The sequence below is a fragment of the Pungitius pungitius genome, chromosome 4 (genome assembly GCF_949316345.1).
Source record: "Pungitius pungitius chromosome 4, fPunPun2.1, whole genome shotgun sequence".
NCBI lineage: Eukaryota > Metazoa > Chordata > Actinopteri > Perciformes > Gasterosteidae > Pungitius > Pungitius pungitius.
In genome coordinates, this window is record NC_084903.1 from 25,563,508 (window position 1) to 25,578,659 (window position 15,152).

The 15,152-nt window shown below is 43.8% G+C and overlaps 2 protein-coding genes across 4 annotated transcripts; both read left to right on the top strand.

Annotated features, from left to right (window-relative positions):
- Positions 1-1,862: 1,862 nt before the first annotated feature.
- Positions 1,863-8,127, top strand: LOC119229927 (isocitrate dehydrogenase [NAD] subunit alpha, mitochondrial-like). The gene is made up of 11 exons (XM_037490770.2): positions 1,863-1,946; positions 3,895-3,960; positions 4,384-4,467; positions 4,539-4,653; positions 5,058-5,245; positions 6,755-6,888; positions 6,966-7,068; positions 7,186-7,250; positions 7,334-7,418; positions 7,497-7,649; positions 7,744-8,127. Exons 1-11 carry the CDS (start codon positions 1,920-1,922, stop codon positions 7,825-7,827), a joined length of 1,104 nt encoding a protein of 367 aa, XP_037346667.1. The 5' UTR covers positions 1,863-1,919; the 3' UTR covers positions 7,828-8,127.
- Positions 8,128-8,483: 356 nt separating this feature from the next.
- Positions 8,484-14,168, top strand: LOC119229932 (ras-related protein Rab-8B). 3 transcript variants are annotated; one of them, XM_062561961.1, is made up of 8 exons: positions 8,484-8,723; positions 9,715-9,775; positions 9,942-10,002; positions 11,260-11,337; positions 11,861-11,950; positions 12,094-12,159; positions 12,428-12,505; positions 13,430-14,168. In XM_062561961.1, exons 1-8 carry the CDS (start codon positions 8,600-8,602, stop codon positions 13,514-13,516), a joined length of 645 nt encoding a protein of 214 aa, XP_062417945.1. In that variant the 5' UTR covers positions 8,484-8,599; the 3' UTR covers positions 13,517-14,168. The 3 variants fall into 3 exon arrangements, with proteins under 3 accessions (XP_062417945.1, XP_062417946.1, XP_037346703.2); XM_062561962.1 differs by lacking the exon at positions 13,430-14,168 and adding an exon at positions 13,031-13,423; XM_037490806.2 differs by having other exon boundaries at positions 8,485-8,723; positions 12,428-12,478.
- Positions 14,169-15,152: the final 984 nt, after the last annotated feature.

The following is a 15,152-nucleotide window of genomic DNA, read 5'->3' on the forward strand; positions in this document are numbered from 1 at the left end:
TGAAACGTTCACATGATGATACTGATGATATAATAATTATGATGACAAGTATAACAATACAAATAAACAATGCACACATTGAAAAGCAACAATACTAATAAAATAGTAATATTTATCGTAATCATGCTTTTAAACATAACAATACTATTTTCATAACAGTTCGTTCATTGCAGCATTAGTTTATTTCAGCTCTTTCAATTTTACAATGAAATTCAATTAAATTGATTGTATTTTGTATAGGCCAAAATTTACCAATTTAAGTCAGAGGGCTTTACAGTCGGTACACATGCGACACCCTCTGTCCCCAAACCCTCACATCGGCACAGGAACAACTCAGAGGAGGATCCGTCTATCAGGATGGACAGACTACAGGGTGTCATGTGACACAATGAACAATGTAAAACATGTACAATACATTCCGTTCATATGACAGAAAAGATTCAAAAATGTTCAAACTGTGTGAAAGGACTTTTATTTGTAATCTGACTTTTGATGGTAGTGGCATCACTAAGGGCCGCCCTGACCAATCACATCTCCACAGTTAAGATCATTTACAATTTAAAGCCATTTGTGTCACTCAGTGCTGAAAAATACAGAAACAGCTGAACATATCAATCAGAACGTCACATGGATATTTAACCCCCACGATACCAAATGTGTGATAAATGAAAGTAATAATACTGTAGCGTGTCTGAAGTTCCAAAATGTATATGGTTCTGGTACTGTTAGTGTTGCGTGGACCAGGGTTGGGGTGCCGCCCCTTCCGGGGGTTTTGGGCGCGAATGTTGGGGTCGGGTGTGCTGGAAGACCTGTGTTTGGTTGGTGTGAAGATATAATATATAATAATATTATATATATATATATATATATATATATATATATATATATATATATATATATATATAATAATAAACCCAATTCATTATAAACCTGGCTCCTTATTGGCACGGAACGCTACAATACGTAATAACCATACTTGTAATGATAATAATAATATTAACAGCGTAGCTTTAAAGTGATCGGATTTCTTTATTCAATTCAAGGCTTTTTGAAATGTAAAATGTTTATATATAAATAAATATCATATATTATTATATGCATATTTGATAATAAGAGTTGTTATTCATGTTGTTATTGATAAATAAACGTAACCATTAACATTTCATTTTAAATCTTTTCCAGAGAGACTTGAATCAGTAGTAAATAAGTAAATATTAACCAGTTGTAAGACGTAAGCTGCTCTTAATTGTAACTCTTTATTCAGGTGACAGAGCCGTTCTCCCCCAGGTTGTTCCCTCACATGAGTCCCCCCCGGGTCCTAGTTCCCTCCCCACTGCGTCTCATAACGTACCAACATTTGTCACAAATATCACAATTACTGAAAGGAGACGCTTTATGTTGCACCCTGATGAAAAGAAAATATTTTTGCTGGTACCTGTACAAAAAAAAAAACTGATTTATAGACGTTCATTTGCTGTTGATCAGAAGGTGCCTGTTATAATTTAATATGTTTGCTATAACAAACCTCACTGCCCTGTCAATTGCAATTAGCTTTGGTTTCATATTTGATTTGATTGAATTCATTTTAGTTGAAATTTATAAGAAATGTTTTAACTGCTACTGCGTAAAGGGAATACTGATCAAACATCTTACTTACAGTGTTTGCATAAATATAAGTGCGCAATACACTACTTCTTAATTAATTATATCATTTTAGGAACAATCATGATTAGAAATGGTAATCGTTACCCACAACGCTTACAGCACTAATACAAACACACAGTATATTAACGCACAGTGTTTGTCTCTCAGAGTAAGTCCTCTCACTTTAAATAGAGGATCTTTGTCTTGTCCTCAGCTCAGAGTGAGACCTCCTGCGGATACTGATCAGAGGATCTTTGACCGTATTGAAAGGCACGATGGCAGGCAGCGCGTGGAGGTCAATGGTGAGAGAACATGGTCAATAAAGCGGATAAAACCCCGGAGGACGGTTTAAACCCGATAGATTTGATTCACGTGGGACAGCGGAGGGTTTCCGTGTGTTTCCGGTGCCACCGGGAGTCACTCAGCCTGCCTTCCGCCACCGTTAGCATGTTAGCATGTTAGCTAGGTGCGTGTCCTTCAGTGGGATGCGTTTAGCTAAGCTAGCTGAGCGAACCGAGGTTTTTCACTTATTTAACCGTTTTTACTAAAACGATAGAGTTCCGTTACTCCATGTTGGACCAAGGAACCCCCCGGTACCGTTTTAAACCGGTGCCGAGAAACCGTAGCTTTCCGTGACGTAAGTTAGCCCCTAAAACACAATGTTTTAACGAGTCTTCATATTTAAGGTCAACTCGTATGTTTGGTTCAACTCGTAGAAAAGTAAGTTCGTTAAATATTTCCAAAGAAGAATGAATTAATTCGGTATAATTGAAAGAAGTCCGCTGTGCATGTATGACATTAGATTAGATTCAACTTTATTGTCTTTACACTTTTACAAGTACAGAGCAACGAAATGCAGTTTAGCAGCAGAAGTGCAACAGTACAAGTATACAGATAATAAGTATCTTAATAAGTTATATAATATGGGACATGCAGATTGATGTGACATGTACACATTATACAGGCTGATTAGTGCATTTAAATGTATGTAGACTATAAACACAATGGGCATTTGATACGTTAGGTAATCAGATTGAATCCAGATTCAGTGCATCGTTTTTAGTGCAAACAGGTTCACAGAGTTTGAGTGGTGATGGTGCCCAGTCTGACAGACTTTGGGGGGGGGGTTGCATACGTACAGTTATAATCAGGGCCGGCGCTAGCCATTTGGGTGCCCTAAGCACAAATGCTTGGTGGTGCCCCCCCCCAACCAACAAACCAACCAACCACCACCAAAGGAATAACAACCATTCAGAATGTCTTAGTTAGGTTCTCTTTATTCCCCAAATAACTTCTAAACATAAATAATTTACATAAACAAACATGAAAAGAAATAAATTATATAAAAGATAAAATTATAAATACCAAATACCACCACAATTACTAAAAACACAGATTTGGAACTGAACATTGTAAACGCAGAAAGTATTCAAGTATATAACCGTGTAAGTAATAATGTGCACATTTCTTCAGTAAGTACAAATAATAATAATAAAGTGCAAACTGCACAGTAGAATTTTACTTTACCATCTCTATAAAAGAGACCATTCTGCTATCCGATAGAACAATATTACAAACATTTTCACTACCATCAGTTGTCAAAGGCCCTACAGAGGCACACGCCTGCATTTCCTAGCTGCAAAATCAGCTCTCAGGTCACATGACAGTTTCTGAGCCACGTCCCATTGATGCTGATGACAGCCAGACCACTTAAACGTTCCTGACCCATTGATGAGCGCAGGTACGTTTTGATTAGTTTGAGCTTTGAAAAGCTTCGTTCAGCAGAGGTAACTGTGACAGGGAGAGTCAGCGCACAGGAGGTTCCCCTTTTTCTCCACTAATTTGGTCTAGGCCTATTACTTTTTGACTTTGTATTGATTTTGCATATTAGCATGCTTTAGACATATTTTATTTGTTTTTTATACTAGTAGCCTACTGTGATGATTTTTCACGTCCCAGATTTTTTGGTGCCCCCCCAGACACTTGGTGTCCTACGCGCAGCGCGTGATGTGCGTGTGCGGAGCGCCGGCACTGGTTATAATAATATAATATAACAATCTTTCAAAAAACGCAATCATTTTATCCTCCAAATGTCATGGTGATACTATACTGATTGAATTGATTGGAATAAACAGTTATTGGAATCTATCGTTATGAATCGATTGGGGGGTGTTTGAATGTTGCTCTCCTTAAATACGAAAAGAAAATGCATTTTAATATAGTTAAAAATGACCTTTTTGTCCACTCCAGCTGTCTCAAGTGGTGGCGCAGTCCACCAGAAGAACCTGTCTGTCTTCAGCTTCCTTGTCCAGAGGGGTGAGTCTCCAACACACACCTACTGACACACACACACACACACGCAGACACACACACACCTACTGACACACACACACACACACGCAGACACACACACACACACACGCGCAGGCACACACACACCTACTGACACACACACGCACACGCAGGCACACACACACCTACTGACACACACACACACACGCGCGCGCAAACACAAGAGCTTTCTCCACAACTCGAGTGACGAAATTAGCGCGTCTCGGTTGTTTGGAGCACAGCATGCGGAGGCGTCTGGATGATGCATTCTTTATTTTGTCATTTGTGATCATTATTGTGTTTGTAAAATTTCAATATACATCATTCTGTTTTAATTATGTAATGTTTTATTTACTTTGGTGTGACTTTAGTTTCAATATTATATTCATACTATTGAATGACCAACAGATCCAGACGGTCACACTGATCCCCGGAGACGGGATCGGACCAGAGATCTCTACCGCTGTCATGAAGATCTTTGAGGCCGCGAAGGTGAGAGGTCACACACCTTCATCCAGATGTGATGAGCAGCTGGCTCTTAACCTGCGTGTCTCTGCCTGCAGGCGCCCATCAGCTGGGAGGAGAGGAACGTGACGGCCATCAAAGGGCCGGGTGGCAGGTGGATGATTCCTCCTGATGCCAAAGAGTCCATGGACCGCAGCAAGATCGGACTGAAGGGTGAGGACCTCCTTCCTCTGACCTGAATTCCACAAAGAAGCTGGTTGATCAAACCGGAGTTAAAACCATCTCCAAAACTACATTTAATTACATTCATAAATTCCAAAGAACGTCACTATTGTTGTCCCTGAACACATCACGAGTGCTTGAGTCAACCAACATGAAACCGAGTGGAACTATGACGTCATCAAAGATTCTTCTCACCATCAATCTGAACAGCAGAGAAGATTCACATGTCTTAATATCTATGACTACGTTTTGTTTAATATTCACACTGATTTATAGATTTTATTGCTTCACTAAATAGACTCGACTTCAGTTTCATAAAAGCAGAGTGATTCATCTGTGAAGTTCTGCTTCTAGTCGTCAAGAGGAGATGGATTTTCTCAAGTCTTCTCCTCCAGGACCCCTGAAGACCCCCATCGCCGCCGGCCACCCCTCCATGAACCTGCTGCTGAGGAAGACCTTTGACCTCTACGCCAACGTGCGACCTTGCATCTCCATCGAAGGCTACAAGACGCCGTACACCGACGTCAACCTGGTGACCATCCGGGAGAACACGGAGGGCGAGTACAGCGGCATCGAACACGTGGTGAGATGTTTGACCACGTCACAATACCACATACGTGCTTCTAGTTCTTAAAGTCTGTTCAATATTTTTACTTTTAAATATGAAAAATATGCTTTTTATTACTTAAAGTTACTTTTTCTACATAAAACACAAAATGATGAGGAAATAAAATATTCTCCTTCTATTTAATGCTGTATAATATTCTAATGCTGCGTTCACATCAAAAGCGAAAAGACTAAATCTTACAACTAATGAGTAATCACTTTCTCATTTATTTTTAACACAAAACAAGACATTTGATCATCTTGGAGGCAGAATTCCACCTCCAGCTAGCTTAGCCTAGCAGCTAGCTTAGCCTAGCAGCTAGCTTTGCCTAGCAGCTAGCTTAGCCTAGCAGCTAGCTTAGCCTAGCAGCTAGCTTAGCCTAGCAGCTAGCTTAGCCTAGCTTACTGCGTTTATGTCGATAGCTCTAACTGAATACCCACTAGTTGTCTTTTGTGTGACTCCCACTCGTTGTGTTTGGGTTGATGGCATCATCAGCTCCGCCTCCTCCAGGAAGTGCGTCGGTCTGATGGCTGTCGCCTGCAGCGTCGCTCGTTCACACACAAACTGACGCTGATGATGAGCGAGGCATCTCAACGCTGATTGGCTTTCGCAAGACAGCGCGGGCGAATTATTTGCTTCCTTTCTGTCGCGTTGACTTTTCATGGAATCCACTCATAAATAATTTGCTTTTGGTGTGAACGCAGCATCTTATGAAGTAAAAAAGATAATGATTCATCTAATATCTATTTTATATGCTAAAAAAATCAAACTACATTTGACACATGAACCTATCACAACATGGTATGTTCTCACTTTCACCAAGCAGAGCCTGAAGGCATCATAATGTAACTAAAGTGAACCTGTCACATGATTAGAGGTCCAACAGCTGACTGATGATACTTGAATGGCGTTTGAGACGTGATGGTGATGGTGTACCTGCCCTCCTCACCTGTAGGTGGGCTATCTGTTGAGGACGAGACCCTCGTCTTTGTCTTCAGGGTAAGCAGGAGGAACCGGTTCGGTCCAGTCAGCTTCCGTCCAAATCAAAGTTGTGATGAGAGAACGTTCCATCTTTTCAGGACTTCCTGTTGTCTGGACAGGAAGTCGTCAGCACAGAGCTGAGCGCGTTCAGGTGTGTTGGGACCAAACCAGGTGTGACTGGTGGGTTTCAGTCCCGACCCGTGTTCCTCAGTACTGACCCGTGTTCCTCAGTACTGACCCGTGTTCCTCAGTACTGACCCGTGTTCCTCAGTACTGACCCGTGTTCCTCAGTACTGACCCGTGTTCCTCAGTACTGACCCGTGTTCCTCAGTGAGCTTCACATGATGTCAGTAGCGCTGCCTGTGCATACGTGATGTAACTTCCTGTCCTCTGGCCCCCCGATGGTTATGATGTCCGTCTTCATTCCCGTTGTTCCTCTCCCTCCTCGTTTGGAATGACCACTTCCTGTCTCCTTTCACTTATGACCACTTCCTGTGTCTGCAGATCGTTGAGGGCGTCGTCCAGAGCATCAAACTCATCACCGAGGACGCCAGCAGACGCATCGCTGAGTACGCCTTCGAGTACGCACGAAACAACCAGAGGGCGAGCGTGACGGCCGTCCACAAGGCCAACATCATGTGAGACATCTTTGTAATGGACCACAGCGCTGAGACCTTCTGCAGCAGGATTTAACCCCCCCTCCCCCCCCCCCCAGGCGGATGTCAGACGGCCTTTTCCTGAGGAAGTGTCGCGAGGTGGCAGAAGGCTACAAAGACATAAAGTTCACAGAGATGTACTTGGACACCGTGTGTCTCAATGTGAGTCTCCCACTCCGTCCCCTCCCCATCCTGTCCCCCGTCCCCTCCCCATCCTGTCCCCCGTCCCCTCCCCATCCTGTCCCCCGTCCCCTCTAACCTCTGCTGCTCTGTCTCCAGATGGTTCAGGACCCCACGCAGTTTGACGTCCTGGTGATGCCGAACCTGTACGGAGACATCCTCAGGTCTGTCCCTCCCTGCCTGTCTGTCCCTCTCTGCCTGTCTGTCCCTCCCTGCCTGTCTGTCAGTAACGCCTGTCTGTGTCCAGTGACCTGTGTGCCGGTCTCATCGGAGGACTCGGTGTGACTCCCAGCGGAAACATCGGAGCCAACGGAGTCGCCATCTTTGAATCGGTTCGTTCTTCTTCGTGGGTTCATTCGATGACAAAGGGTCACATGGCACTCACATGACTTCCTGTCTCCATGCTGCAGGTCCACGGAACCGCCCCCGACATCGCCGGTCTGGACTTGGCCAACCCCACCGCCCTGCTGCTCAGCGCCGTGATGATGCTGCGTCACATGGGCCACCATGACTACGGCAACAAGATCCAGACGGCCTGCTTCGACACCATCAGGGACAAGAAGGTGCGTCGGGGGGGGGGCTTAATGAGGATTAAAGGTAAAAGGAGGCGCATGAGAAGATGGAGGAAAGTGTCTGATGCAGATGTTTGTGTCTCAGGTTCTGACTGGAGATCTGGGAGGAAACTCAAAGTGTTCAGAGTTTACAGCTGAGATCTGCCATCGTGTCCAGGACCTGGACTGAAGCAGCAGGAGCCTCTGAATGGACCTGTGTCCCCATAAAGCGTCTCCATGAGGCGTGAGGGGGGGGGCGCGCAACTTTCACAGCTCAGATGTGCACAAACGTCACATGACCAAGAGCTTCAGCTCTCTGCTTTGCTTTTCACATGTTCGTTCATTTTTAACGGTGATTTACTTACTACTTATGTATTTATTGTTTCCTGTTGGTCTCCTGCTGCTCTTTAGAAACTATATATGAATTCATAAATATATAAAATAAAGTCTGCTTCTGTTCACTCATTAAAACAGCTGTTTGACAACATTACACTCAAGGCGTCTTGTTTCATGAAGAATATTTGATGTGTATTTTATTAGGCAGCAGGAAGCTGCCTGACACCAGAAACCCGGCGGTCTTACCTTCAAAATAAAAGCTCATGACTTCAGTTGAAGTTACTATTGGGTCAGAAGCCTCGTGGTAAAGTTTGTTTCTACAGGCAAACATGTAACTTAGAGAATAAAGATTCATGCACATTGGTGGTGAGATTCGTTTATATTCAAGGAATTCTGCTTTTGTGCCAAAATGAATTTGCAGGATGTGAAATAAGGAACAAACTTGTATTTATACTTTTACTAAAGTAAACCATCCGAGGATTATTTTATTGTGAAAGGCTCGTACCGGATGTATGGCGGTGTAGTCGCGCCCCCTGAAGACGGACAGTTTCCTGCTTCCCTTCACCAGAACCAGACCCGAACCCAGCGGGCGGGGTTCGGTTAGCAGCACCGCGGACGGGCGGAAGATGGCGAAGACGTACGACTACCTGTTCAAGCTGCTGCTCATCGGGGACAGCGGCGTCGGGAAGACATGTCTCCTCTTCCGGTTCAGCGAGGACGCCTTCAACACCACCTTCATCTCCACCATCGGTGAGTCCTCCCCAGCCTGCTGCTACCCACGTGACCCAGTAATAGGAAGCGCACCAGCCGACACAAAGAGACAAGGTGGTCATTATTAGTAGGATTTGTCCCACGTGCTGCTGAGGAAGTGATCGTGGGGTCAAAGGTCAGAGTGGGATATGGTGCGTATGGTGTAGTGGTCACACTAAAAGTTGGTTTGTTTGTTTGATCATCCCTGCTCCTTCTTCCTCCTCTTCCTCCTCTGGTGTCTGCTGGACTTCTCCCAGTTCCGCTGCTGCAACTGGATGAGATGAGCTCCCACAATCCTTTGCTGCTTTGTTTGGACAGAGGACGCTCTGTGGTCAGCTGGGCGCGTCTTCTCTCAACTTGAATGTCAGCAATGTGAAACTAATTATTCAGGATTTATAGGAACACAAAGCTGCTCCTTTACAGAAACCCATTAATACAGCAGGAGGAGGTGGAGGAGGAGGTGGAGGTCATTGACCTCCTCGGATCCACGTTTCACTTCTTGATTCCAGAATGAGGTCCATCATGAATCTGACTGGTTGATGAAGAACGTCACGTCGTGTTCTCGGTGGGCAGGAAACGGAGCTGTCACACTTTGACACTCCGTATCCGCAGCTTCTTCAGAGGCAGGAAGCAACGTGACTTCCTGTTAGGAAAACACCAAGTCAGCTGGCAGCTGTACCAAAACTAACGCACCCTGGGTGGGTGGAGTTAACCAAGAGAGACCTCCAAGGCTGGATTCAACCATGTGATCAGGAATCAGATCAATTTAATTTAATGTGTTTTCATATTTGCATCAGATCAGACTGTTGAAGTTAAATACCCAGCATGCTTTGCATCAGGTCAGATTGCATCGGGCCCGGTTGCCGTGGTAACATCAGTCTTTCGGTTCATGAGTCACATGAACATTTGTGACAGCTCGTCACAGACTGGAGGCGGATCCACAGATGTGATGTCATAATGTTTCACTAACACATGTTTTGTTGTGTTTAAGGAATCGACTTTAAAATCAGAACCATCGAACTGGACGGAAAGAAAATCAAGCTTCAGATCTGGTGAGTTTGATCCAAAACAGCCTCATCAATGACAATCAGGGGTTCAATAGATGCTGATCAATACTATTGATCTCAAACATGTATGGTGTGTTACGTCTTGGCTTTGTTATTCTGCTCGTTTAAAAAAAAAAAAAAAAAAAATGATTGATTGCTTCATGTCCTGCAGGGACACAGCGGGCCAGGAGAGGTTCAGGACCATCACAACTGCCTATTACAGAGGCGCCATGGTAAGCCCCCCCCCCCCCTGCTTATGGTCTGCTTTTGGCCAGTGGAGCTGTCAATCACAACTCCCAAACGTTTCTTGTCACGTTGTAAGATCCCATTTTGGGAACCACTGGATTCAGTCATTGTCATGAACCTTCACGGTCACATGACTTTAAATTATATAAAAATGTTCAAAAGTTGTCACCCAAATGAAAACTCACTTTTATTCATCAGATAAGTGGTAAGACATTGACAAGGTTAGAAATAAGAAGAATGCTCCATTTGCAGGGTTAACCTGATGGTTGTGTGTTTGAATCCCAGTAGACAGCAGCACCAACAACCGTCCACCTTAAGTCACTTAGATCCCCTTCCTCCCCTTCTGGTGCCTTGACCTTCAGCCAGTTGTCTTCACCACGTCTACGGGCCTGAAGGCAGGAAGCTGCAGAGAAGCATGGCCTCAGATTCTGGTTCTGATCCTCATCCCAACCGCTTCAGGCCACAGACTGAAGCTGCCATCAGGACCACGTCATCTGCAAAAAGCAGCAATGAGACCGTAGAGCCCCCCCCCGACTACGCCTCGATACCCTGATTGACAGGACGCAGCCTGGCCAAGGCCGACCCCCCCCTCCCCCCGAAACGCCTCCCACCTAGGGGCCCCCTCACCCCGTCCTGCTGCAGCACCTCCCACAATATCCCAGTCATTTGCCTGGTCCAGGTCCACAAAACCGATGGACTGTATGAGCACACCCCCCACCCCCCATGACCCTTGCTCCTCTTGGTTCCACTATGGGGCAGCACCTCGGAGTAGACCTTTCCAGGGAGGCTGAGTAGTGTGATCCTCATGAAGAGAGGTTCTGCCCCCCCTCAGGCCCTGTCCCAGACCTCCACCCAATGGAGCCCCTTTTCTCCTTTGACCCCTGAAAAAACTTATTTTCCGTTTCTCAAGAACTTTTTGTTAATATTTTTGCTGGAATTCTTTGAACCTGTTACGCAGTGAGCAGGGTCCCGTCCTTACTGTACACAGCTTGGGTGACGCCCCGTTGCCCCCCCCCCCGAGGATGCTCTCACTTTGGTGCCGACAGGAAAGAGCCCACTTAGCAAAGGGTGACTTTTGGGGAGCCTCAGGTTCATAGGGACACACTGTAAGGTGATGGTAATCATGTGTAATAATAGTAGAAATCATTTTATTGATCTGATTACCTCAGAACATTTGATCAATATTCACATCCACTGTGGGTTTACTCACAGCTTTGTATCACTTCCTGTCTTTTTCCCTCCAGGGCATCATGCTGGTGTACGACATCACCAACGAGAAGTCCTTTGATAACATCAGGAACTGGATACGCAACATCGAGGAGGTAGGCCACGCCCCCGACCACGTCACATGATATCCTGAGGTCACATGAGATGATTCACACACTTGTATTTTGCGATCTTTACCGGCGAGCATTTCTGATTCTATTCGTAGATTCACTGTAAATATTCAGGCTGCAGGCGTGTATATATGTGTGTGTATATATGTATGTGTATATATGTGTGTGTATATATATATACACTTCCTGAGCTTCTTTAGGGTAAAACGGTTTGCGTGATCACATCAAAGGGGGCGGGGCTACCAGCATCCGACCAATTGCAAACAATCTCATGTCAGCCGAGCAGAACATATTACACACAAATTTAAAGATGAAGATGTCAAGGAAGAACAGCTGTTAATGAATCACATGGCCCCATGAACTGAGCTCTGATTGGTCGGTGGGCAGAGCTTTCATTGCGAGATGATTCTGATCTTTTTCCTGTTAGTGTGAAGTAAAAGAACGTAGTTCCACATGGGACTACGGGCAGGTCATGTGAGCTTGAGAGTAACGACCTGTTTGTTGTCAGCATGCGTCTTCAGACGTGGAGAGAATGATCCTGGGAAACAAATGTGACATGGACGACAGGAGACAAGTGTCCAAGGAGAGAGGAGAGAAGGTCTGTTACTGCCATCAGGTTGATTTATTATTATTCAAATATGAATATGTAGCATTGCTAATCCGATTAATAACTACTTTTCTTATTTAATATTCTGAATTATGAACATTATTGTTGTCTTGACTTTTTGTTGCATTGATCAGCTGGCAATCGATTACGGGATCAAGTTCCTGGAAACGAGCGCGAAGTCGAGCATCAACGTGGAAGAAGTGAGTCGCAGCTTCATACATGTAAACAACGTCATACACGTAAACATACATGTAAACAACGTCATACACGTAAACATACATGTAAACAACGTCATACACGTAAACATACATGTAAACAACGTCATACACGTAAACATACATGTAAACAACGTCATACACGTAAACAAAGTACACATAAACAAAGTACATGTAAACATACATGTAAACAACGTCATACACGTAAACAACAAACACACGTCTTTAATCAATAATCTGATTCCATCAACAGGGATTCCTCACACTCGGCAGAGATATCATGACTCGACTGAACAGGAAGATGGTGAGTTTACTAGAGACAGACAGACAGGTGACAGACAGCCAGGTGACAGACAGCCAGGTGACAGACAGACAGGTGAGCGACAGACAGGTGAGAGACAGACAGGTGAGAGACAGACAGGTGACAGACAGACAGGTGAGCGACAGACAGGTGACAGACAGACAGGTGACAGACAGACAGGTGAGAGACAGACAGGTGAGAGACAGACAGGTGAGCGACAGACAGGTGAGCGACAGACAGGTGAGAGACAGACAGGTGAGAGACAGACAGGTGACAGACAGACAGGTGAGAGACAGACAGGTGAGAGACAGACAGGTGAGAGACAGACAGGTGAGAGACAGACAGGTGAGAGACAGACAGGTGAGAGACAGACAGGTGACAGACAGACAGGTGAGAGACAGACAGGTGAGAGACAGACAGGTGACAGACAGACAGGTGAGAGACAGACAGGTGACAGACAGACAGGTGACAGACAGACAGGTGAGAGACAGACAGGTGAGAGACAGACAGGTGAGAGACAGACAGGTGAGAGACAGACAGGTGAGAGACAGACAGGTGAGAGACAGACAGGTGAGCGATATGGGAGTGTTTTATTAGGATAAACGTTAGTTGAGGCGACCAATAACTTTGAAAAGATTGACTTTTTATGATATAAATTACAGAAAGTAGATCTTCAGTTTCAGCGACAAAAAAATTTGAGTTAGTAGTAGTTCTAGCATTATTTATCCTACAAAGTATAGTTTCAGTACAAAATTTTGATGTTTTTCATCAACGTTGTGTTTTTTAAAGTATAAAATAGGAAAAAATCTAAGTATCATCCTTAAGTGTATAGCTTCTTATGAAAAGAGTATATTTTTATCTTTTTTTTTAGTAAAGCGCATCATTGAGAGTCAGATATCTGTTGTAGTTCCTCCTCTTGGAGACTGGCTGACCTTTGAACTCTGTTTCCTGCAGACCGACATCAGCCCGTCAGCAGGGGGGGGGTCAGTGAAGATCACACAGTCTCGCTCCAAGAAGACCTTCAGGTGTTCACTGCTGTAGCTCCTCCCCTAGTTCCTCGTTGCAGGAGACCAAAAGCATAGAACAAAATGAGGAAGAACGTTTTTTTCTTCGTCATTGTGATGAAGACGACGACGAAGATCACATAATGCACTGAGGTCACAATGTCTCACTGAGTTTTTACATAATCTCTTTAAATGTTTAATTCTAAAACCTTTTAACCAAAGTATTGCATATTTCACGGAGCTGATTGTTACTGATATATATGTATAAATAATATATACATATTGTGTACATTTAGAGATACTCATTTTGACACATTTTAACAACAAAAAAACGGAACATAGGAATATAGTGTTTTAATTTATTTTGAACCAAAGTTTTCATAGTATTGTTTTATTCCGTTCTGTAATTGTCAATATAAGAAAAATCTAAAGGAATTAACGGTAAAAACATATCTTTGAATCGGAATGCTGCGTTCAGGTCTCCTGTAAAACTGAGTGTTCAATCTGTCTGACAAGTTTTTGATACCTTTCTGTATTTTTGTATTTTTCCCTTTTCTTTAACATGAAGAGTTGATTTTGTAAACATTTCATAAGATTTCTGTTTATCAAAATGTTTGAATTCTTATTTTTATATGAATCAAAGAATGTCTAAAATATGTAATGTCTTAAAAGATTTTATTGAAATGTGACTTTTGTTTGTGTTGAATTTATTTGATTGATTTTTGGGTTGGTATATTAAATTAATGAAATAATCAATGGACATTTAACGCCCATTAGCCCCTAATACTATAAAGCAATAAGGTTGGCTGTACTTTATTGAGGTGGAACAGGGTCCTTTTATGTCACTTTACTAATGAAGAGAAGGACTTTTGTGTTTCACAACCTGAACTGCAGTTCTGTGAAACTGATCATATCTCATTTTACAAGAAGCTGCTGACCGCCTAAAGATTAGAGGCCCGTTTCCATGACGACCAGAGATGTTCCTATGAGATGGATGGTAGCAGTAAGTAGCTGTAACAGCATCAGCTGCAGCTACTTCCTGCTTCTACTTTAACTGGTGCAGTTTGTGTGACTCACTCAGCCTTTAACAGCGTCACCACCAGCAGGGCCCCTGCAGTGCCCCCTAGTGGTCGCTCTGGGAGCCGCAGTGGGCCCCAGAGATGTGGTGGCGGACGCGGCCCGGCACCCGTCAATCACCGGCCCGGCTATAGGCCTCTTGAGGCTGACTGAGCAGAGAAGCAAAATTGAAAATTGATTGTGTCTCCACAAATAAAGTCAACATATAGTTTCCTTAGTATTTAACCCGAAGTTCATCTTGTGTTTTGATGGAAAGTACAAAAAAAGATTAGTAAGAAGGAAGAGATTGTTGAGGGAAAATGTTTCTAATTGTCCTTATTGATCATGTTATAATCAGTTTGAGAGTAATTGGAGATATATATTTATATATCCATGTAGTTTCAGTCTAACGGAGGGAATGGAGAAGCTAACAAAAAGCCCATAGACATATATGGTGAGACGCCAACTAAGCAAGGTTGCAAAGATATGGAAAGACAGGTGTCATCATGACACTTAGGAGGACAAACGGTTTAGGACAAGATAGTGTAGAGACACCAGCTGTGGGACAACGGTCTCATGTGTAGATACCAGGATGAGCCACTTAGTCCAGCATCACA